At 41.2% G+C, this 23,316-nt stretch overlaps 1 protein-coding gene across 6 annotated transcripts in view; it reads left to right on the top strand.

Moving 5' to 3' along the window:
• Positions 1 to 23,316, top strand: part of WDR33 (WD repeat domain 33) — a 135,246-nt gene that overhangs the window by 47,142 nt on the left and 64,788 nt on the right. For all 6 annotated transcript variants that reach the window (XM_075861406.1, XM_075861400.1, XM_075861404.1 and 3 more), the window contains exons 2-6: positions 2,417 to 2,646; positions 2,832 to 2,900; positions 3,391 to 3,495; positions 3,617 to 3,712; positions 6,417 to 6,568. In XM_075861406.1, coding sequence (XP_075717521.1) covers positions 2,443 to 2,646; positions 2,832 to 2,900; positions 3,391 to 3,495; positions 3,617 to 3,712; positions 6,417 to 6,568 — 626 coding nt within the window. In that variant the 5' untranslated portion in view covers positions 2,417 to 2,442. The remainder of the gene's footprint in view (positions 1 to 2,416; positions 2,647 to 2,831; positions 2,901 to 3,390; positions 3,496 to 3,616; positions 3,713 to 6,416; positions 6,569 to 23,316) is intronic.

The raw sequence follows: 23,316 nt of genomic DNA, 5'->3' as shown, positions 1-23,316 counted from the left end.
GTGCTGTCTGAACACAACCATAGATGTACCTCCTGACATGTATGTTTAGTGAATGCTTGTGGTTCCCCATGAAATAACTCTGGAAAACTTTCTTACAACTGAGTTGTGCGATACCTCTATTATTCCTCCTGGAATGTATGAATAAATTGGCAACTGTATTGGACAGTCTATAGGGACACTACTCATTGACACGGGTTGTGAATTTATTCACATATTACTAAGAGGAATGGCAGATTTACTAATGCTGTTGAAGATTTAGACCTTTTAACAGTGCAGGAAGTCAGAAAATGCACCAAACGTGACATAGCGGCGCACGCTGTATGATACGTTTTGCACGTTTTGCTAGACTTGTTAGAGAATTTACTTTTCCTTATATCACCTCTTGGTTGTCTTGGTTTACAACAGTTTTTTTTTTTTTTTTGCGCCACTTGGAGACCCTTTTAAAACAGTCTAGTGAGGCGCAATCATCTGTTTTTGGCGCATTTGCTTCAAAGACAAGTGTAAGAATTGATGCGGTAATATGCAACAAACTTTGGCGCATTTTACAACAAGGTCTAAGCACAATTATATTCGTAAATCTGCCCCAAAGTTTTAGCAAATGTGCTCCAGAATATATTTTTTTGTATGGGGAATACAAGTGTTTACTAGAACAGATGTCAGGAGAGCCGACAGGTCCTCTTTAAAGAGGCTCTGTCACCAGATTTTGCAACCCCTATCTACTATTGCAGCAGATCGGCGCTGCAATGTAGATTACAGTAACGTTTTTATTTTTAAAAAACGAGCATTTTTGGCCAAGTTATGACCATTTTTGTAGTTATGCAAATGAGGCTTGCAAAAGTCCAACTGGGCGTGTATTATGTGCGTACATCGGGGCGTTTTTACTACTTTTACTAGCTGGGCGTTCTGACGAGAAGTATCATCCACCTCTTAAGTCATAACTTGGCCAAAAATGCTCGTTTTTTAAAAATAAAAACGTTACTGTAATCTACATTGCAGCGCCGATCTGCTGCAATAGGAGATAGGGGTTGCAAAATCTGGTGACAGAGCCTCTTTAAATGTTTTTATTAGTTAATAAACACCCTCAAAACACTTCCTTGTATGAGTAACTATGTATTCAATAAAGTTTATAAGGGTTTTGCAATGACTAGCTTTATAATACAACTTGTCCGTATACATTTTAACGCTGCTTTTTACTCGGTTACTTTTTTTTTTTCTAGTGTACTGACTGACCTGTTCTGCTTAAGGGAGGGATTTTGGAATGGCTTTTTAAGCAGTTTTCTTCTTATAAGTGTAGTTTTAGAATAGATGAACCTAAGTTTTGCATATAGTATATTGTTAAGTAAAAATGCGTCTCCTGGTGACATTCACCGTTGCCTTGACTCTCTGGCAGCAGGTTTTCTCTGAGGAGGCCTTAGATTTGAACACAGCAGAATGTCTCCTTGACTTGTGTATTCATTTCTGAGACTCGTGTCGAGAACGTGGTTCAGCATTGCTGAGCTGTAGACACGCTGGCCCACATTTACTAATCCCGTCTTAAATTTAGACCAGGCAGGCACAAAATGGGCCAAATTTATCAGGTGCATGATGATTTTTGCATATCTCACATGATCTTACACTTTTTTTTTTTTTTTTTTTTTTTTCCCCTCTCTTTTCTTCCTCTTTTGATTTGGCTTATTTTGTGGCAGAATTTTTTTGCCAGTTTTTCTGTCGCACATTTGCCCAATTTAAACCATGCCCCTTTCCAGGTAGCCATGCTCATTTTCCCCTAAACAACCCTCTCGCTTTGGGAAAATCTAGCGAGGTGAAAACATCAAAACTGCCAATTTGCACCAAAATTTGGCACATTTTTTGACACTTTCTAGACCCAGACAGAAGTAAATCTTGCCCCTCTGTGTGCAGCCTTATGGAGCAATATTTCTAAGGGAGAATATATACGTAATATGTAAGGAACAAGACACTTTAAAAAAAAAAATGTCCTTATTGATGCCATTAATAAACAGGCATACAGATTACAGTATGGGCCCTTAGATTTCTATGGGTGCAGTGTTACGGATAGAGAACAGGACTGTTTGCTTTAGGCCTAGAGTATTGCATTTATGCTGCCAACAGTGCAAGGCAATGTTCAGATATATATATATCTATCGATCTCATATCTATCTATCTTTTTTTATACAAGTATTTATAATTTTTTTTGCCTAAAGCACATACTAAATTTGCTTCTTGCTACGTACTCCATTTTTGTTGGTGTAACTTGTACCAGAATTCTGTCGCATTTTGCTTAATAAATCTATCTTTGATGTCTAAATGCATTTTCGGAGTTGCGACTTATCAATGGCCTGCTTGTAAACTCTTTTTATTTTTTCTCTCTAGCTATAGCTTTTTGCTTTTTCTAACTTTAGTTTCCTTCCTTTTTAAGTATCCCAGCCCTCTGTACACATTAAAATGGCATCAGAAATTGGTTCCCCACCACGCTTCTTCCATATGCCGCGTTTCCAGCACCAGGCTCCCCGCCAGCTGTTCTACAAACGCCCTGATTACGCACAGCAACAAGCCATGCAACAACTCACCTTCGATGGTAAACGTATGCGGAAGGCTGTGAATCGCAAGACTATAGATTATAATCCTTCTGTCATACAGTATTTTGAGGTGAGTTGTGCTTTACATCATTGTTGGAATACAACAAAAATCATTTCTGTGTAATAATTTGTTAAATGTTAGCCAAAGTACTGAATAAGCAGTCAATATAAATAATTTTTTCTAAATTTAGTGTTTCTTTTTAGAGCTGCTGTTATACCTTTTTTTTTGTTTTTTGTTTTTTTCCTCTTTGTCAGAATCGTGTATGGCAGAGAGATCAACGAGACATGAGAGCAATCCAGCCCGATGCCGGATATTATAATGATGTAAGTGAAACTAGACAACCTATTTCAGGTGCCACTATATTTTCTTTAAAGGGTAACTACACTTCTAAAAAGTACTTTTGTCATTTCATAGTGAGATGTCAGAGGTTATGATCGGTTAGAGTTCAAGCACTGAGACCCCCACGGATTGCTAAACTGAAGTGGCAGAAGCGCTTGGGTGAGCCCTGTGCCTCTTTGTTTCTGATCGGCTTTCCTCTGAGCGGTGTACGGGCTCAATAGAAAGTCCCTGAATCCGTACACCACTCGCTCGACATTCCAAGGAAAGACTAACCGAGACGGAGTGGCACATTGCTCACCCTAGTTTATTCTCTTCCACACACACATTTTTTTTTTCTAAATTCAGCTTATTTTTATTAGCATAATTAGCATTTTTGTACATTGCATATATTTGTATATTGCCAGTTTAAGATAACTGCATAAAATGTGTATAATTCCTCTTACTGTTAATAGTAACTTTTGCTTTATTTCACAGTTGGTGCCTCCCATTGGGATGCTTAACAATCCTCTCAATGCTGTAACTACAAAGTTTGTGCGTACGTCTACCAACAAAGTGAAGTGTCCTGTGTTTGTTGTAAGGGTATGTATTTGGCTTTAATTTTCTTGGACTTGTTAAATGGTGTGATATGTCCCTAAAGACCTCCTGTACAGCTTGGTTGCCTGAATGTAAAAATAAGTCACTACTTTTGTCTCTTTAACAGTGGACTCCTGAAGGCCGTCGTTTAGTAACCGGAGCTTCAAGTGGGGAATTCACTTTATGGAATGGGCTCACATTTAATTTCGAGACCATTTTACAGGTTAGTCTTCTGATTAGGTGAGATGTAAGGCTAAATTCTATTCAAATGGCTGAGATTTCTTGTCAATTCCAGTAAAAGCAGAATGTTTTGATATTTATTTCAACTACTTGCATGTGTTTTATAAAGAATACCTTGTGATGTGATTTGTTTCTCCTTTGTAGTGTGTATGTATGAAATTCCCTATTACCAGAATAATTTCTACTCCTGCAGGGAGCATTTAGGGTAATAAGTATATTTTGGGTGATTAGTCATAAGTTTCCTAGTAGCGAAGGGTCTCCAAAGGTGGAGCTAATGTCTTTGGAGATAGTAGGCATGCTTTAGAGTGTATTCACGTGGTGTGGTTTTAAATGTTTTCCCTGCGTCGCTCAAACCACACGGTCTTATTGCGTTTTGCAGTGGTTTTGCAATTAACACCGAAACCACAGCAAATCGTGATTAAAAATGCCTGCGGTTTTACAGTATGGTGTTCATCTGCGCAGCAAAAAAACACTGCAAAACTGCACCATGTGAATGCACCCTTAGAGATTTCTGACTTTTAAAGATTTATCGCATACCCGCAGGATATACCATCATTGCGTATTTCATGTGGGTCCAACTGCTTGTACACCAGAGATCACAAAAAATAATGGGCTGCGGCACTCAGCGTGCGGCGTCCTTTTCAGATTTTACCTGATGCATCTATGAAGAATAATATTTAACCCCTTCCCGCCTCACAAAGTAATAGTATGTCTGAGCGTGTCGTTCCCGCGAACCGTTGTACTATTGCGTCTTGCTGCTGGCTAAAACAGCCAACATGCCGCTGTGATGGCCAGAACCGAGAAATCTGTTTAATTTCCCCAGGCACTGCAGTCGCAAGTGCCACTGTAGCGGGCACATGATGTGGAAGTGCTTTCGGCTTCTCCTAACTTTACACTGCTAACCCCTCCGCTCTTAGTGACGGCTCTACCAGTCTCCTGATTGGCTGCTAGAGTGGTTACTCAGAGCAAAGAGTGCACATGCGACCACCGAACAGGAAAATCGAACGACTGTTTTTTGGTCAATCAACTTGTTTACAATGCCCTTTCACCTCCTATATCTCTTTGTCAGGGTTTTGAGGCCTCAAAACTGCTGACAAATTCTTCTTAACTTTAAAATAGGGCTTATCAATCTTTTTTCTTTTGGGGCCTAACCAGCCAGAGCATGGTGATGCCCGGGTCTTACCATTGGTCGCAGTCTATGCAAAAATGTTTATAAAACATACCTCAATTTATCTTAGTCTCCCTCCATCTCGGAAGAACATTAATATAAGCACAAAAGGAGTCTGTTATGTTGCTAAACCAGATATTGTGGCAACCAGAGAAACTACTGTGCAGATTGATTAAAACTGGTCTAAACTACCTCTCCAGCTGCGCATCCCCAACCACTGGGGGGGGGGGGGTGACTCAGTTTAAGAACTGCTTTAAAGGGAATGTGTCGCTAGAAAATAAATGTTTTTTTTTTTTTTGTTTTTTTTAAAGTTAAACCTGTCAGTATATAAATGATTAAACATTGTTCTAATTTTTTTAATTTTTTCAGAAGTGGGGAAATATTATAAATTAGATTCTAATTTATAACATTTCCATGTGCTGGTCACTAGAGGGAGCAATTCCCAAAATTGCAGCATTGGCATGTGGTAAAGCAACCTCATTGCTTTATGCTGCAAAATTGGAGAACACACACTCGCTCTAGCGTTCTCAAACAATCCCCCCTCCTTTATCCTGGCTAGTGCCAGGAGAAAGGAGGGGGTTGAATGTTCAAACCTCCTACACTGTGTCGCAATTTTTTTGAGCGAATGCACAGTGTAGGAGGATTAGATACAGTGGTAAATACACAGTATATCACGAACATACACAAACATAACTTACCTGCTCCTGCCGCCGCCTCCGCTCCTAGTCCTTGCTTCTGAACATGTGGGCGGAAGCCGCGACCGGAAGTAGTCATCTTACTGTCCGGCCGCGACTTGCGGTCCACATGAAAATGGCGCCGGATGTCGCTCGGCCGAAGACCTTCCATTTGGACTGTGTGGGAGCGGCGCATGCGCCATTCCCACACAGTTGGCGTATGCTATAGTGAATGGAACCGCTCCCGTTCGCATACACTATGGGGATGTATGTGCCGTATTCCATCTCTCTGTGTCGTTAATCGACACATACAGAGATGAAAAAAAAATGGCTGCCCCCATAGAGAAGTAAAAGAAAGAAAAAGTAAAACACAAATAAATCAAATTAATTTTAATAACCTATTAAAAGCAAAAACATAAAACATTTTTTTCCCGTGACACCTTCCCTTTAAACCAACATTATAGAAAAAAAACAACCCGGTTGGCAACAAGTTTGTCACTGAATTGAACAGGCAGACAAGTGAAGGATCTTAAAGAAGGGAAAGGCATAATGCTGTATATGGAGTTAAGGTTTATTTGTGTTTTTTTGGGGGTTTTTTCCCCTACGATTCAATAACTGTGGGATTGTATCCAAAAATATGTCTTCAAACCCTTCAAATTTATTTTTATTGTTTTTAATATCCACTCTTGCTTTGGCTCTAGCAAAAAAATATGCAAAAATTGGTTCAAAACTGTCCATAGTGAACAAGTCCTAAATATGTTACTTTTTTCCTCCCATAGTGTCCTGAATGTTCAATAATAAATGAAGACAATGACTTTTTATTTTATTTTTTACATTCTGTTTAGGCTCATGACAGCCCTGTCCGAGCTATGACCTGGTCGCACAATGACATGTGGATGCTAACTGCTGATCATAGCGGATATGTGAAGTACTGGCAATCGAATATGAATAACGTCAAGATGTTCCAGGCGCATAAGGAGGCGATTAGAGAGGCCAGGTTTATAACCACTCTACCCTTTTCCATAGATGTTGCTAATCTCTACCAGCTATATTGTATTTATCTGAAGTATTCAGCGTTTCATTGGGGGGCAGGCTTAGTCAGGTTAAAGCCGCATCTTCTGCACGTCCATTCCTGTTATTCATTGTGTTCGATCACAGCATTGTGTACTGTTTCTTGCACAAACTGTGTATGCCAAGACGTTTGCTTTATAAATAAAGAATTCTGTGCCTCTAATAGTTCACAGATGCTAAATAAAGCACAAATCCATACAATAAAACTGACAGCTACACTTACCATGACAATAAATAAAACCACCTACTCCCACAGTGCTAAATCCTACAGGAAATGGGGGAGACCTGTGTGGGATATCCTTTATATGAGTGGTTAGTAGGAAGGCCTGGCACTTTTTTTCCCCCATTCTCTTCTCTTTTTAAAGCAGGTTTATCCTTTTTCTTGGTATAATTCTGGCAATACGCGTAAATGTATGTATAGTTTTTAGGTGAAGTAATTCGCATGATCCCATGATCAGAAGACTACATTTAATTCACTCACACTATTGAATACTGTATAGTAAATCCACCGCACAGTGCAAATTTATTTGGCCAACATCATTGTAATGCTAAAATCCTTCAAGAGATAATCCATAGCCTCATACGAACCAATGTCTCAAAAATGAGACCTTGGCAATATATCTTTAGATGTGTGTAATTCAACCAAATGCAATGTTTCTACTAAAGACAGTCTTTTCCAAGCGTACTTATGTTTGAAAAAGATGCACAGAGAGTACCTGTTTTATTAGAAAAATCATCAGCCCCTTAAAGTAAATTTTATAAATGCATGTATGTAAAATAAATGTAAAAATACCTCTGTATAAGATGGCTTTCATTATACAAATGACCTGACTCCCCCCTAGGAGTCGGGTCTAGAAGATCCGGGTAAGAGTATGAAGGCAACGCTCGTGTAGTCCCACAACTCCCCACAGCAGCAACCAGTCTCAAAATGCAAGATGCTGCCATTTATGGCAAGGTCTCCCGTTCTGTGTAAAGCGCTCGATCTACTGATCTTGTGTCTGAGACTGGCTGCTCCTGTGGGGAGTTGTGGGAAGGCTCAGATGATGACTGGATGTCCCTACTTGGAAGTTTAGGACCCTGCTCCTTGTGAGGCGTTCAGTCATTTGCTTACTGAAAGCACATCTTATACAGAGGTATTTTTACGTTTCTTTGAATTACATTCATTTAGAAAGATGTTACTTTTTAAGGGTCTAATGATTTTTCAAATAAAACAGGTACCCTATGTGCAGTAATAGGTACTTTTTTTTATTTTTTTATTTGAAGGGGTTCTCCGCTTGGGACAATTCCTTTTTGTTAGGTGGACCTCTTGATAAGCTGATCACAGGGTGACCTGCGTCTGGCACCCCCAGCAGTCCCGCAGTGTGCGTGGAGGGGGTGTAACCTGGCTGCATAGGACACTTGCTTTCAGCCATAGGAATATTGCGAAGTTCCCATTGAAATTATTTGGCTGTTCTAGTAACGCTCGGTCATTTGAGTTCCACCAGAGTGAGTGACTTTGTAGTGATGCTCCCCCCTGTCTAAGAGGTGAGGGTTTCTAACAAGGTGTTTATAAATCTGTTTCCTAAATCTAACCTTTCCTAATATTAAATGGGGTTTTCCAAGATTTAAATATTAACGGCCTATCCTTCGAATTGGTGGCGGTCTGACCATCCTGCGAGCACTGAACCCTTTGTTTACACACACACACAGTGCTGTACAAATGGGTGTGCCTGGTAGTGCAGATCAGTCCTGTTCACTTCAGTTGGACTAAGCTCTGCCTGTGTAAACAATTAAAAGAACACTGCTCGCTGGATGGCCAGACCCTCACTCAACCTATTAATGGCCTATCCTAAGGATAGGTCAAAAAAAGGTAAGGACGACTCACAAATGTGCTGACGCAATAACATGATTGGAGCTTTGATGAAACGGTGGCAATTGTCACTGCTTCAGAAGAGTGTCTCGGCAACTAGGATCCGAGGCACACAACGCAGAATGACGTACATGTACGTTATCACCGATCTCACACTCGGCTGTTAGTGCAGGAGTGTGGCTGTCCATTAACAGCCATGATGGAAGAAAAACTCTGATCCCAGTTCTTTAACACCTGGAGCCTCGTGATCCATTTTGTTCGCTATGCGATCAAACGGAGGGGTCAGCATTGTTCTGTCCCTGTCGGCCATGGCAACGCAATTGCTGTGGTTGAGTGGGAGATCATGATAGCTCTGGGTCTTATAAAGGCTGTCTAGTAATAGTTCAACGTGTAAAATGCACAGGTATCCGTTGGCGTATGCCTAATATATGCTTTGACAGTCACTAAGTTTCAGGCTGCAATCTTCATTTTATTTTTTCATTTATTTTCAGCCCCTTTGATATTTAGTTTACAATCTGCTCCTAGTTTCTTACTCTTGTCATATGGATGGCTCCCTCCAAGTAAGACATGCTGGATGTGTGCTTTGTGTCTCCAGGATGCTGCTGCCTTCTCCAGCACTCATGTATCCGCACTGCTACAGCCCTGTACTGATCTCTCGCAGCCTGTTTCCCTCTCTGTTTTCTTTCCTATCTACACTCCTACAGTACAGCTTGTGTATTCCGCCCTCCCTGAAGACTTGGGTACCCCAACCCCTCCACTCTGTGATCTGCCATATACAATCTTGAGTTATCACTGACCGTGTTCTCCAAGAGAAAAAAATGGGTCAACTCACTTCCCCAAAATTTTTTAATAAAAAGTGATCAAAAGTCTTAAGTACTCCAAAAACAACAAGCACGCACACATCTCCATCACCTGAAAAAGTAATGGCTCTCAGAATATGACAACACAAAACAAAAGTTATTAGTTGTATCCTTAAGGCATTAATGGGGTTTTCAAGAGTTGAGCAAATATTTGGTGGGAGGAGAGTGCCATGAAACAAAAGCGACATTTCTTATATAACCCAGTGTTCCAGAGCAGCCACTATAGTCCTCCCTGCCACCCTTTGTAGACCGTGTCACAGAGATCAAATACGTGATCGCTGCAGCCAATTACTGGCCTCCGTGTTAATATCGAATATTTTTTTTTTTTTTAATCAATTCTTTATTTATAGAAAGAAAAATTCACAATAGTTGGCATAGCAAAGGAGATAATGACATTTTAGAGAAGCTCTACAAGTCATATGCCAGCAAATAACAGGTACATACACAAAATATACACCAGAGATGTAACAAGCAAATACAACAATATGAAGTACAGAAGAATCATAACATAAATGTAAAAACTTTGTGCAAGGAAAGAGTGAGAACTGTGCTCAGTAAAGACCATGCAAGTTAAGGGATTGAGAGACAGTGATAGAGAAACGGAGGAAGTAAGCAAGGGAATGGACTAGGTACGTGGGGGGGGGGGGGGGGGGGAGAGGAAGCAATCCAAAGCAATAGCGTCCCTGGGAGCCCTCCAAGGACCCCAGGTCTTCTCAAATCTAGCATGATTCCTATCTTCCCAACTAGCAAGCTCCTCCATCCTACAGAGGTGATCAACTTTTATCAACCCACATTTGAATAGAAGGTGGGTCAACAGACCTCCATTTAAAGGGGATAAGTAGTTTTGCCGCGGTAATCATGAAAGTCACTAAATCATGTTTTGCGGGTTGAAGTGTTGGATCAGGTTTCCACAAGAGAACTAAAGCCTCTGACAAATCACATGTTTGTTGCATACAGCTAGAATGGAGGAGGAGATTGCCCCCCAGAAATGAATAATCTTTGGACAGCTCCACCAGATGTGCGAGAGTGAACCAGTGTGGGCTCTGCAACGCCAACCGAGATCATCTGGGGAGAAACTTGATTTGAACAAAAATTCTGGGGTCCTATACCACCGAGTAAGAGTTTTCTTGAACGCTCACACATCTAGTGAAACCATGAGAGCCCCTAAGTATCTGGGTTAAGTCGGGTTCGTCTATAATCATCCCCAATTCCACTTCCCATGCCTGAATGAAATTCGGTTTTCTGTCTGCAGGATCTTTACGTATCATGATATCAGAATGGATTTTGGACAATAGTTTTTTAGGGGGTGAGGGAAAGCGGGTGAGAACATCTAGCCAGGAGGCTGCAGGGAGAACAGGGAAGCTATGTTTGAAAGTTTTACAGCAATGGTGAAAACCCAACAAGTGCAAAGAGTTAGTATGATGCGATGGTAAAATGGATGAGACATCTGCGGAAATCGGGTCATCAAAGACCTCTGAAATAGGGACGTTCCCTAATGAGTCCCAGATGCCCTCCAGTGGGGGTTTACCACCCAATATAATGGGGACCATACGCAAGGGGCCGTGCGGGGAAAACTGTGTGGGCGGATCTGAAGAGGCAAGATAGGAGCGAAAAGCTATTATAGTGCCTCTGGAGAGTGGACTGATGTTTTGGGGGACAGGAAGGTGCGGAAACAATCCCCACAACAGCGGGGAGTGTATATCACCCAATAAGTGGCGTTCAAGTGCAACATGGGGGGGTCTTCATCTCTTCTGCACAAGGAAACCCATCTACTTAAATGTGCCGCCTAATAGTAATCAAACGGGTCCGGCAGACCAGCCCCACCCTGGTGCAGTTGCAGAGACAGTGAACGATACGACAGCCTGGGATGTTATTTGGACCACAAGAAACGTGCGAACACTCTCCTTAATTTAATAAAAAAGGACAGGGGTAGTAAAATGGGTACTGCCTGAATTAAGTATAAGAATTTGGGGAGAATGTAGGTCTTAAGAAAGTTTTTCCTGCCCAACCAGGCCACAAAGGGTAAGGTTAGACCGTCCAAATGTGTTTGAATGTGTTGTAAGAACGAGCTAAAATTGAGAGGGTATAAAAGGGGCGGATCTCTAGGTAAGAGTATACCCAGGTGTTTAATCGCAGTGTCCGGCCATTTATACGTTTTAGTGCAAAGGTGTACAAAGCCTTAAAATAAAGTGGGCTGCAATTCAAACCCCCCCCCCCCCCCCCCCCCCAAAAAAAGTTTTTTGTAATCGGTCTCAAAAACCTATATAAAACATTTATTAGATATCCCCACGCTCGTCTTGATCCGTACAATAAAGTTATGCCCTCTAATAAATGTAACGGTAAAGGCTGTAAAAAAAATAACTAAAAGAAAAAATAGAATCTTAACTTTAAACTTTGCATTTGGATAAGTTAATTGCACATCTGAAGATATACACATTTTGTGAGTTCAGATATAATTGGTGAATATATAACAGACTTTCAGGAGTATTCTTAATAAGAACAAAGTTCTAAAGATCGTCTGCACTGTTTAAAGGGGTGTTCCGAACTCGCATTAATGGTGTATCTACAGGATGCAATGTGTGCTGTGGAGAACGGGGGTCCTCTGCCCCGCCTGGTGAGGCGAACCATTGAATGGAGAGTTGGCTGTGCGGCACTCTTTCCATACAGTATAATGGGAGTTATGGCAATAGCCGATCCGGGGAGTGGGGGATCTGCATCCACAGGATATGCAATACATGTGAGTTAAGAATACCCTTTTTTTTATGATCTTAATGGCTGGATTTAATAGTTAAATTAAACTTTTCAACGTTGAAATTACATCTAACATGGTTGGCCAAGAGACCATTGATTTCCACCAAACTAGTTTCAGCTTCAAACGTGATTTAGACAACCCTCTTTTCTTTGCCTTACTAGCACATATTGAGCCAATGGGGGGCGTTATTGGATGCGGAGACTTTTTTTTCTTTATTTTTTTTCGTTTTTTTTTAATATCTTGCCCTTGAATGCTACAGGAATATATTAACACTCAACAGACACCCATTGCTTTTTTGTAGGTATCCTGTAATGCTTTGTTTTTGGGAGAGGAAACCTTTACCAAGCACTTCCCCATGGCTAAACTGGGCACAAGCCCTTAAGAGTTAAAACATGGGTTGTCATTCTGCAATCGCTGGGTAACAGGAAGTTGCATAAATTTGGAAACAATGGGTCCGATTTCAACCCTAATTCTTCTGCAGTGCTTGAGATGACAGTATTAGATTTATTATACAGTGATGGTTCATCTTTAGCTTGTAGGCTGGATTCACACGAGCACATTACGTCCGTAATGTAAGGAAAGTATTTCGGCCACAAGTCCCGGACCGAACACACTGCAGGGAGCCGGGCTCCTAGCATCATAGTTATGTACGATGCTAGGAGTCCCTGCCTCGCTGCAGGACAACTGTCCCGTACTGTAATCATGTTTTCAGTACGGGACAGTAGTTCCATGGAGAGGCAGGGACTCCTAGCGTCGTACATGACTATGATGCTAGGAGCCCGGCTCCCTGCACTGTGTTCGGTCCGGGACTTGCGGCCGAAATATGTCCGTCCATTACGAATTTGGCCTTCGATACCGATACTTTGTGTAGTATTGCGATTTTCTATACCAAAACGATACTTTGCCAACAGTAATAATAAAAAAAATAAAAATTCTTCCATTTTCTGATGAGGCGCGTGGTGTGATGAATTTAACATCCATGTGCCTCACATTAATGGTAATTAACCTCATTATGTTTCTGTCATGGGTTAATGTGTGAGGTACATGATGGGGTTAATTACTATTAATGTGAGGCACATGGAGGTTAAATTAATCACACCCCGTGCCTCACATTAATAAGCAAAATTTTTTTTTTATTCTTTATTTTTTTTACTGCGTACACATCATAAATGATGCAAAAAAATTGTTGTGCAGGTTATTACGGCTGCGCCAATACCGAATATGTGTATGTTTTATGTATTGAGATTTATTTTAATGTTTATTGTAAAAAAAGAAAAGGTATTTGTATTTTTTTTAAATGTAATACTTTATTTTTAAGCTTTAATGTGCTGGCATATATCAGATATATGCCAGTACATTAGCCTGTGTATGGATAGTACACAGGCAGTTGTTAAGACATACCTAAGTATGCCCTAAAAGGAAATATGGTAAGACCGCCCTGGGGTCCTTCAACAGACCCTGGGCTGTCCGGCCATATATGGTATGTCCCTCCCTGTGACACGATACAGGGGCATCCCCCTTCTCCTTTTCCCCTGAATGCTGCGGTCAGCTTTGATCGCAGCATTCAGGGGAATAGCGGCGGAGATGAGAGGTTTCTCTGATCTCCGCCGTTATAGAGCGGGGCTGCGGCTGTGTAATACAACCATTACCCCGCTCCTGACAGTGCGCGTGCGGACAGCATGAGGTGATGCGGCTGGCGCTGCACTAATGAGCGCAGGCACTGAAGACCGAACATGGGGGTGTTTTGTAGTGCGCCCGCCATGTTCTGTCTTCACTGACGGCGCGCACTTGTCAGGACTCCGGAGCGGGGCAATGGCTGCTTTACACAGCTGCAGCCCCGCTGTAACTACATTCACGTATTACTATACTTAGCTGTGCGGCCGCACAACATAGTATCAAAATACATGAAACAACGGTATCGAGCCGTTTGGGGATGCACAGTATCGAAACCGTATCTAAGTTTTGATGCATCGTGCATTCCTACTATGGGGACAGGTTTGCTTTATTAGCCCAAAGGGAACAAATATTGCAGCGAGCAAATTATACAGTGAACGTCTAGTTAAGATTCTGCTGTATTCGTGAGGATCGCTTTTACTAGTAATTAATGGCTTCCTTGTATTTGCATGTGTCCATGTCCGCCATCATTCACTGGGGAAGGGGTGAGGCGGAGGGTGTGCAAGCTGAAAGGAATACAATAACGGAGTCTGCTGTATCTTTTCTTTGATGCATTCCCTTCAAGTGTGTTTCAGTACTTTTAAAAACTACTACTGCTCCAGGTTCAAATGACGCATCAAAAACCAAGATACGTTATTGTGAATCTGTGACTTAAAGGGGTTTAACAGCCAGTAAAAATTGATGGCCTATCCTTGGGATAGGCCATCAATAGCTGATGGGTCGGGGTCCGACGACCGGGACCCTGCCGATCAGCTGTATGGAAGAGGGTTTAGCTCTTGTACGAGCGCTGCTTCCCTTCATTTCTACTTGCTCACTGAATCTTTGACAAGCATTTAGCGGCGATTCACCGGTATTGCAGCCTTTTCTCCCATTCACGTCAATGGTAGAAAAGTCTGCAATACCGGTGATTTGCCGCTAAGTGCGTGTCGAAGATTCACAGTGAGCAAGAAGAAATGAAGGGGAAGCGGCGCTCATACATGCGCTACATCCCCTTCAAAACAAACAGCTGATTGACGGGCGTCCCAAGAATTGGACAGCGACTCATAAGCTATTGATGGCCTATGCTCCGCATAGGCCATCAGTTTTTACTGGCTGGAAAACCTCTTTTAATGGCTTATAACTCATTGTGAAGAAGAAACAAAATTAGCAGTATAGTTGACAGGTACAGCTAGCGAAAACTGAAGTTCTAGATATGTTGGTACAGATGTGTCCTCCCTTAATTTCTCTCTAAATCTGACATAACCTAAAATGTATAGCACAAAATATTTTAAAAAATATATATATACACACGCACGCACACACACGCACACACACACACACACACACACGCAATCATATGCAATTAGTCACCTATAGACTCCTGTGTAAAAAGATTTAAAAAAATACGCCTTAGCAATCCAATAAAAAAAATGTTAACGCCTACCTCCAGTTATAAATAACTGCATAAGTCATAATAGTACAAGCGAATATAAGAAACTTTGTAATATATCTTATTAGAGAAAAATGTATTTCTCCACTTCCTCCTCCTGTTTTCTTAACTGTTTACTCACTCCATTTATTCATAGATTCCGTAGAGTAGGGAGGCTACAGTTTCCAAGCTCAACTGAGAGATCATGTTGTTTTTTTTTTTTTAAACTTGCATTTGTAGTGCGACGTGTGAACCCAGCCTTAGCTTTTCTCCTACCGTCTCCCCCTCCCCACTCCATAGACTTCTATGGTAAGCTGTAACCCGATCTTTTAGTGAAGCTTCTATAAGTGAATTCTGAGTACGTGAACAGTTAGGGTATGTTCACACGACAACGCCAAACGTGTCTGAAATTACGGAGTTATTTTCAGGAGAAAACAGCTCCTGAATTTCAGACGTTTTTACAAGTGCCCGTGTTTTTCGCGGTGTCCATTACGGACGTAATTGGAGCTGTTTTTCAATGGAGTCAATGAAAAATGGCTCCAATTACGTCCCAAGAAGTGACATGCACTTCTTTGCGGCGGGCGTCTTTTTACGCACCCGTCTTTTAAAAGCTACGTGTAAAATGACAGCTCGTCTGCACAGAACACCGTAAGACCCATTGAATTCAATGGGCAGATGTTTGGAACCGGTTTCCCAGGCGTAATTCGAGGCGTTAAATGCCTGAATTATGCCCGTAAATAGGGCGTGTGAACATACCCTTAAGAAAATAGGGGAAAGAGGAAAGGCGCCTAAACAGTGGACAAAGAGGCAATTTTTTGTTTATAAGATATTAGTGTTTGTTATATTTGCTTGTACTATTATGAAAAGTTATTTCATGATTTGAGCGTTTACTTTAAACAAAAAAAAAATTGTGTCTATGGGCAACAGATAGCATAGATAATGGGTAACTAGAAAGTAAAGGAAAAAATATTTTTCAGAACATCCTTCAAATAGTATAAATTTATTCGGCAAATATTCTAAAAATAGAACAGAGCACAGGCTTGCGTGTGCACGCTTTATTCTAATATTTGCAGAATAAATTTATACTTTTTTTTTTAAGGCTGTTCTGGAAGTTATTTTTTCCTTTTACTATATGGGCTCCCCTCCATTGTACTTCATAACTGAACTACAGATACCAGGAAGTTATACATGTGGTGAGCCTACCCCTTGTGTTTTTGTTTTTTTAGAAAGTAGCTTACGTAGGTTTAAATGTTTTCTTGAAAAATACTAACCTATAGTAGGCATTGCAGGAAGGCATTGCAGGAATTGCCCAAGCTCTTGCTCTAGAAGTACAACTTGAGTTATAGCTGTTCGTTTCTATTAAGTATCTGCTATGTTACCGTATCTGCTATTTAAAAGGCTTAGGCAAGATTAGAATAAGCGGGTCTGTTTTTTTTTTTCCAGAAGCATATCCACTCTTATCTTTGGTGTCTCTGTTTTTGCTACGCTGCCCCATTACTTGAATGGGTATGAGCTGCAATACCACAAGTGATCATGAGCTGCCGATGCCTTTTTTTTTCTTTTTTTTTTTTAGGCTCTGGTTAGCAACATAATTGTTTGTTTTTTTTTGTTCTGCTTTAAAAGGCTATGTACACCTTTTGGCATAGTGTTTTTTGTTTTTTTTTTAAATTAAATTGTGCAACTTTGTAAATACATATTATTAAACAGTCTTTTTACTTTTTGGGATACAGCTGCTCTGTATCCTGTATACAGAGCAGCTGTATCATTTGCTAAGACTGACTAGTTCAGTGACAGCGGGTCCTGTGTGTACCTGCTGTCAATTTGCAACCGTGCCAATCTACATGTGGGCACACCTCGGCCGCACTGGATCCGCAATGCGAGAACCCAGCCTTATGGAGACTAGATGAATTGAGCAATATTTTTTAATTTGGAATTGTCTAGTATTTAACTTATTTTGGTTCTAAATTATGTAAATATTTCACAGGCATCTGTCTGCCACATATAGAGTGTGGGGGGGGGGGGGGAAGGTGAGATGCTGGAATAACGTGATCTGTCATTCCAGCATTCCTCTACTGGTAAAGCCATTTGTTTCCATTGCCCACGGACACCTTCCCGTATATTTACGGGAAGGTGTCCGGGCCGTAGAAATGACCTGCAATAAATGACATGTCCTATTTTACGGACCATTCTTCCATACTTTATAATGAGAGCATGGCCCGCAAATGTGGGTAACCGTCCGCGGCTGGCCGTGATTACAGGTACGGCCCGGCCGTGTGCACGGGGCCCAATAGTGATCTCCAGCCTTTAGGTGGTTAAATATTTTTGACAACATTTTTATCAACAAAATAAAGATAGAAAAAAAGTAAATGCCTTCCCCCAACCCACCCGTACCGCCAGGACTATCCACTATATGGTTCACATATTTCCACTAAGCTATTCAGGAAATGGTCAGGACTATGAAGGGGCCACGTCACTCCAGCGACCGCCTGACTCCGATCAATGTGTATTCAGACAAAGCAACTCGTCCGGCCGTGTGTTTATGCCGGCTATTGCAGCTCAGACCTATTTACGTGAGGAGACCTGTTGCTATCAATATCTCTCATTACTGCAGTGTCAGACTTTGGCCCTGTAGCCATCCCTGAATACAAGTGTATAAGATACATATAAAAAAAAAAATCTATAACGCGTACAAAAGTTTTTTTTTTAATTTTCTTCTGTTGGGAATTCGTTTATAAGTGACCAAATTTATAAGTGATCTGAGCATTTTAATGTACCATAACTGATGTTAAAGCAATTTTGTTTTAATAGGAGTTGATGCAATATAATGGTATCAGTCTATACAGCTATAGGGCATATCTGATGCTTGGATCATTGACTACCATTTAATTTTTTATAGGCACTTATATATAGAATAGATTTGTTATCCACCCCAATTTCATTCCCCCTTTTGACATGTAAATTTGATCCTGCCTAACTTGTATGTGATTTCAATAGAGCAGGGGAGATCAACAGCTGCCAAACATGTCTGGCGCTGTTTCTCTTAGGCTACATTCAGACGAGTGTAGCTAACCTTGGACGTGAAAAACTGCAGTTTTTCACATCCGAGGTTCACCCATGCTGGGAGTGTTCTCACCAATCCCCATAGAATAGAGTCTATAGAGGGATGCGTGACACGCAGTAAAATAGGACCTGTCCTATTTTTTTCACGAACCCTTCACACGCTCCGTTGAAACAACGGCCATGTGAACGGCCTCATTGAAGTACATGAGTCCGTGTGACTGCCATTGTTTTAACGGCCGTCACACTGACTACATATACGCTCGTCTGAATGAGCCCTTGATGTTACCTGTCTGGTCTGTTCGTTTTCCCCGTTTCATCTGATCCTTGTTTATTCCCAATTGCTGTTTGCCAAACACATGAGATTGTCAGTAGATCTTGTATAAATCACCAGGATCTGCTGACAGAAGTTTAAAGTGGTATTCCGGTTACAACAAGTTAACCCCTATCCCTTGCTGATTAGTGGATGTCTGACATCTGGGACCCCCACCGTTTACGGGAATAGGGGTCCCGTACCCCCTGTTTGAACGGAGTGTCAGGTTGCTCATGCGCACTGCTGCTCCATTCATTGTCTACGACAGCGCCGGAAATAGCCGAACGCTGTATTTGGCCATCTCCGGTGTTCCCAAAGAGAATGAATGGAGGTGGTGTGTGGCTACAGGACCCCCTTTCTCGTGATCGGTTTGGGGATCCTAGCTGTCGGACACCCACCGATCACAAATTACCCCAGTTCACTGGTTCCGTCAGACCTTTCTGTCGAAGGTACCCATGAACTGCAAGGCATACCGATACCATAGCTTCCGTTTTCATTACCATTTATTTCAATGGTAATGCTTCTGTTACAAATGGTTTCCGCTTGTCTCTGGTCCGTAAGGTTTCCGTTTTTTTTTAGAGTAAACCATAGCATAGTCTACTACACTGTTTCCACTAAAAAAACGGAAACCATTTGCAACGGAAGCATTACCATTGAAATAAATGGTAATGCAAACGGAAGCTATGTTTTCCGTTTTCCTCTCCGTTCATGGGTTCCTCCGATGGAAAGATCTGACGGAACCCATGAACGGAAACTGACGCTGATGTGAACAGGCCCTTTAAACAAGTGTGTTCGAAAACGCTTGTATTAACGTTTCTATCTGTTTTAGGCCCTGTTCACACAGTTATTTTGATGTGTAAAACGCGTCAAAAACGCCTCCCATTGATTTCAATGGGTGGCGGTGGTGTTTTTTTTTTCACGCAAGCGGAAAAACAGTCTCTCGTGGGAAAAAGAAGCGACATGCCCTATCTTCGGGCGTTTACGTCTCTGACCTCCCATTGACGTCAATGGGAGGCAAAGAAAGTGTTTTTCACTGCGCTTAATGGCCGTGGGAGAAAAACGTGGCACAGCATGCAGGCAGATGAAAATGTGCCTCAAAATTCCAGACGGAATTTTGAGGCAGAATTTTCTGCCTGCAAAAAAAAAACCCAGTGTGATCAGGGCCTTACTCTTCGGCTTGGTTCAGAGTTTTTTGCAGGCAGAAATCTGCCTCAAAATTCCTTTCACACGGAGCAATGATTGGATACGTATATGGACGAGTACTCGTTTCTCCAATCGCTCGTCCCCATACATTAGTATCATGTTGGCAGCGCATCTCCCTGATTACACAGGGTGATGTCCTGCCAACAATGATGATTTTTAATGCTGCATAAAAGAGCAGATCAGTCGATTGAGTGTTTGCTTGCTCATCGGCTGATCATTGCTCTAATTACACAGGGCAATGATCGGGAACGGCACGTATAATGGAGCCTTGAGACAGGATTTCCTTGTCTTGGGTAAGCTGCTGTTCGTTATTCTTTTGAGGGTATGTTCACATGTGCAAAAAGAAGTGGCTGAAAATTACACTGTTGTTCCAAGGGAAGATTTTTAAGGTGTTTTTGAAGCTGAAAATTATGATTTTATTATTTATTTATGTTTTAGCTTATTTTGTGGTGTTTTTTTTGTTTTTTTCTGGTGTCAATGCGAAATACACTCCAAAAACGCCTCAATAAGTGACATGCTACTTATTTTTACCAGTCATCACTTGAATTCAGCAGCTTTAAAATTACGCCTTGTGAACAGCACAGTGTATTTCCCATTTGAAATGAAGAGGAAACTGTTTGCAGGCTTATTTTAAGTGTATTTTGGAGCTGAAAATAATCTGTGTGAACATACCCTAGCTAACAACTTCTATTGGTCTCTCCTGGGAGAATGCTTGGTATAAGTTACTCTAAAAAATTACAAACTGGGCCTCGTGCAGAAAATTAAAAATTCTAACGAATGATTTTGCCCATTGAAGCCAATCAGATCACTTCTTTCATAGTCCATTCTGGAATCTGGTTATTATGAGCTATACTGGCACTTTGGTTAAAACTTTTATGCATGAGGCTCATAAGGTTCGTTTTTTACATTTGCAAGGCGGTTTATTTTCTTTCAGTTGCCCTACAGCCTATCTTTAGTGGTTTTAGACAATGGCTTTAGATGTAGAAACATTTGACTTACGTTCTGGGAAAACGACAATTTTACTTACATATAAGGAAGTTTAAAGCTTCTAGCCACTACTGTACATATATCTGCTCTAACATATATTGGACCTCCATGGTACTGAAACGTGTAATCGATTCCATCCTAAAGGAAGTATGGGAAGATTGCCCAAGAAATTATAAACCTTCAGGATGAAATATTTACCAGACAAGGGGGCAATTTGCAGGAACAAGAAAGATTTATAAGTTACTTTCTATTAATGAAAGCAGGCTTGTGGGTGGCGGGACATTACGAAAGTTAATGCAGAGGCTTTAACCCGTTCCCGACATCCGCTGTGTATATATACGGCGTACGCCGGGTGAGGGAATATGGAGCAGGCTCACGGGCTGAAACCGCTCCGTAGAGCGAGTGTGTCGGCTGTGTGTTACAGCCGACACTTCCGGGTAACGAGCGGGATCCCGCTTGTTTAACCCGTTAAATGGCGCGTTCAATAGGGCTTCATAGGAGACTGTCAGAATCGCGATATACTGCAATACATTAGTATTGCAGTATATCGTGCAAGCGATCTAACGATTGCTGGTTACAGTCCCCTAGGGGGACAAGTAAAAAAAACAGTATAAAAAAGTGTTAACAAATAAAAAAAATTAAAAGAAAAAAAAAACCCCCCTCTTACCATTTTCCTTCAAGCACAATGCAAAAAAAATAAAAAGCTAATATAACTGGTATCGACGCGTCCGTAAAAGTCTGAACTATTACAATATATCATTATTTAGTCCGCACGGTGAACGCCGTAAAAAATTGAAAACTTCACAATTGCTGTTTTTTTGGTCCCTTCTTCCACAAAAAATTAAATACAAATTGATCAAAAAGTCTCACGTACCCCAAAATGGTACCAATATAAACTGCAGCTCGCCCCGCAAAACATAAGCCCACATACCGCTAAATCGAAATTTTATTTTTAACAATCAGTTTTTTCCTTGTAAAAGTAGTAAAACATAAAGAAAACTATATAAATTTGGTTTCGCTGTAATCGTATTGACCCGCAGAATAAAGTTAACATGCCGTTTTTACTGTACGGTGAACGCTGTAAAAAACAAAACCACTCAAAAGGTTAAGGAATCGCTGTTTTTTCCCTATTCCACCCCACATATATTTTTTTCTCGTTTCCCACTACATTAGATTGTACAAAAAATCGTGCTGCGATAATCTACAACTCGTCCCGCAAAAAAACGAGCCCTCATACGGCATTATTAATGGAAAAATAAGAGTTATGGCTTTTGGAAAGTTGGGAGGAAAAAACAAAAGGGAAAATCCGAAAAATGGCTGCGGAGGGAAGGGGTTAAAGGGAACTGGTCACCAGCATTTCACCTATTTAAACTAACAATACCTGGTGGAAGTGGGTGAAAAAATATTTTTGATATAACTTATCTTCTAAGTAGGCTCTGTACCTTTTTTTAGTATTCAGTTTTTTAGTGTTCCCGTGCTGTATGGCTAATGCGCATAAGAGTCCCATCTTCGTTCGAAAAAAGTAATATCTTCATTCCTCAAATCTTTCAGCGTTTACCCCGCCTTATTACCGTTGATTGACAGCTTCTCGCACACACTAAATCCCACGCTTGGCCATCGATCTTCTGATCCGTGCGCACAACGGGACATAGCGGCGCATGCTCAGTAACTATATTTGAGTCCCGTATGAAGCAGGGAAGGGTGTCGGACCATACATGGCGGGCACATGCGCTCTATCTCAGACAAGATTTTGGCATTCAGGGCGGGCCAGTTTTCGGCTGTGAGCGGGCATAAGAGGAGGAACTAACGAGACTGCCAGGTTATTCTCATAAAAGATGCGAAATGTTTGCAGACCGTTATTTTAAGGTCGGAGGTGGAGTTTAGGAGAGGGGATACCGGAAATTACCGTTTGACAGCAGCGGCCAGCGAGTGGTGAGTTGAGTTCAATAGGTGAAATGGTGGTGACAGGTTCCCTTTAAATGCAATTTCGAGTAAAAAAGAAATGTACACTTAAAAGGTGACCAGAAGAATTGCCTAACTGCCCAACTTCCTTTCGGTCTGTTGCACTATTTTGGTTTTCATCTCTAGGCCATCCTAGTAGTGTTGAAATGACACCGAGTACTATAGGTCACTGACACAATTATTCCCACATCTCTTATCCTGGTATACGTGATCATTCTCCATTGCCTAGAGTCCAAAGCACTGTATAGAAAAAAAATTCGTCCCCCCTCTCCTCACATCCTCTTCGCTCCCTTGTGACTCATGATCGATCATCCAATCATAATGCAGAAGGACCTGTATCCTGCTTCGACAATGCAGTACTTCATACATTATAGATAATTAGAAATATTACTTAGACCTTGAAGTTTGAGCGGGAGTTCTGCGTCAGTCTGTGAATGAAGAGATCCTGTGCATGTTTGCATTACAGCTTGTACAGGCTTCTCTAGGGTTAGACATGTGCACACAGGCAAACTGATCCTTCCACAGCTTCCAGCATGAACAGGAGTCTAAAAATGGAAAAATACTGAAAAGGTAAATGTGTTTCTTTTATACACTGTTTTATATGTAAAT

Source organism: Rhinoderma darwinii, chromosome 4 (genome assembly GCF_050947455.1).
Source record: "Rhinoderma darwinii isolate aRhiDar2 chromosome 4, aRhiDar2.hap1, whole genome shotgun sequence".
Taxonomy (NCBI): Eukaryota; Metazoa; Chordata; class Amphibia; order Anura; family Rhinodermatidae; genus Rhinoderma; species Rhinoderma darwinii.
The sequence above is the reverse complement of the archived record's forward strand: the minus strand, read 5'-3'. Positions and strand labels throughout refer to the sequence as shown.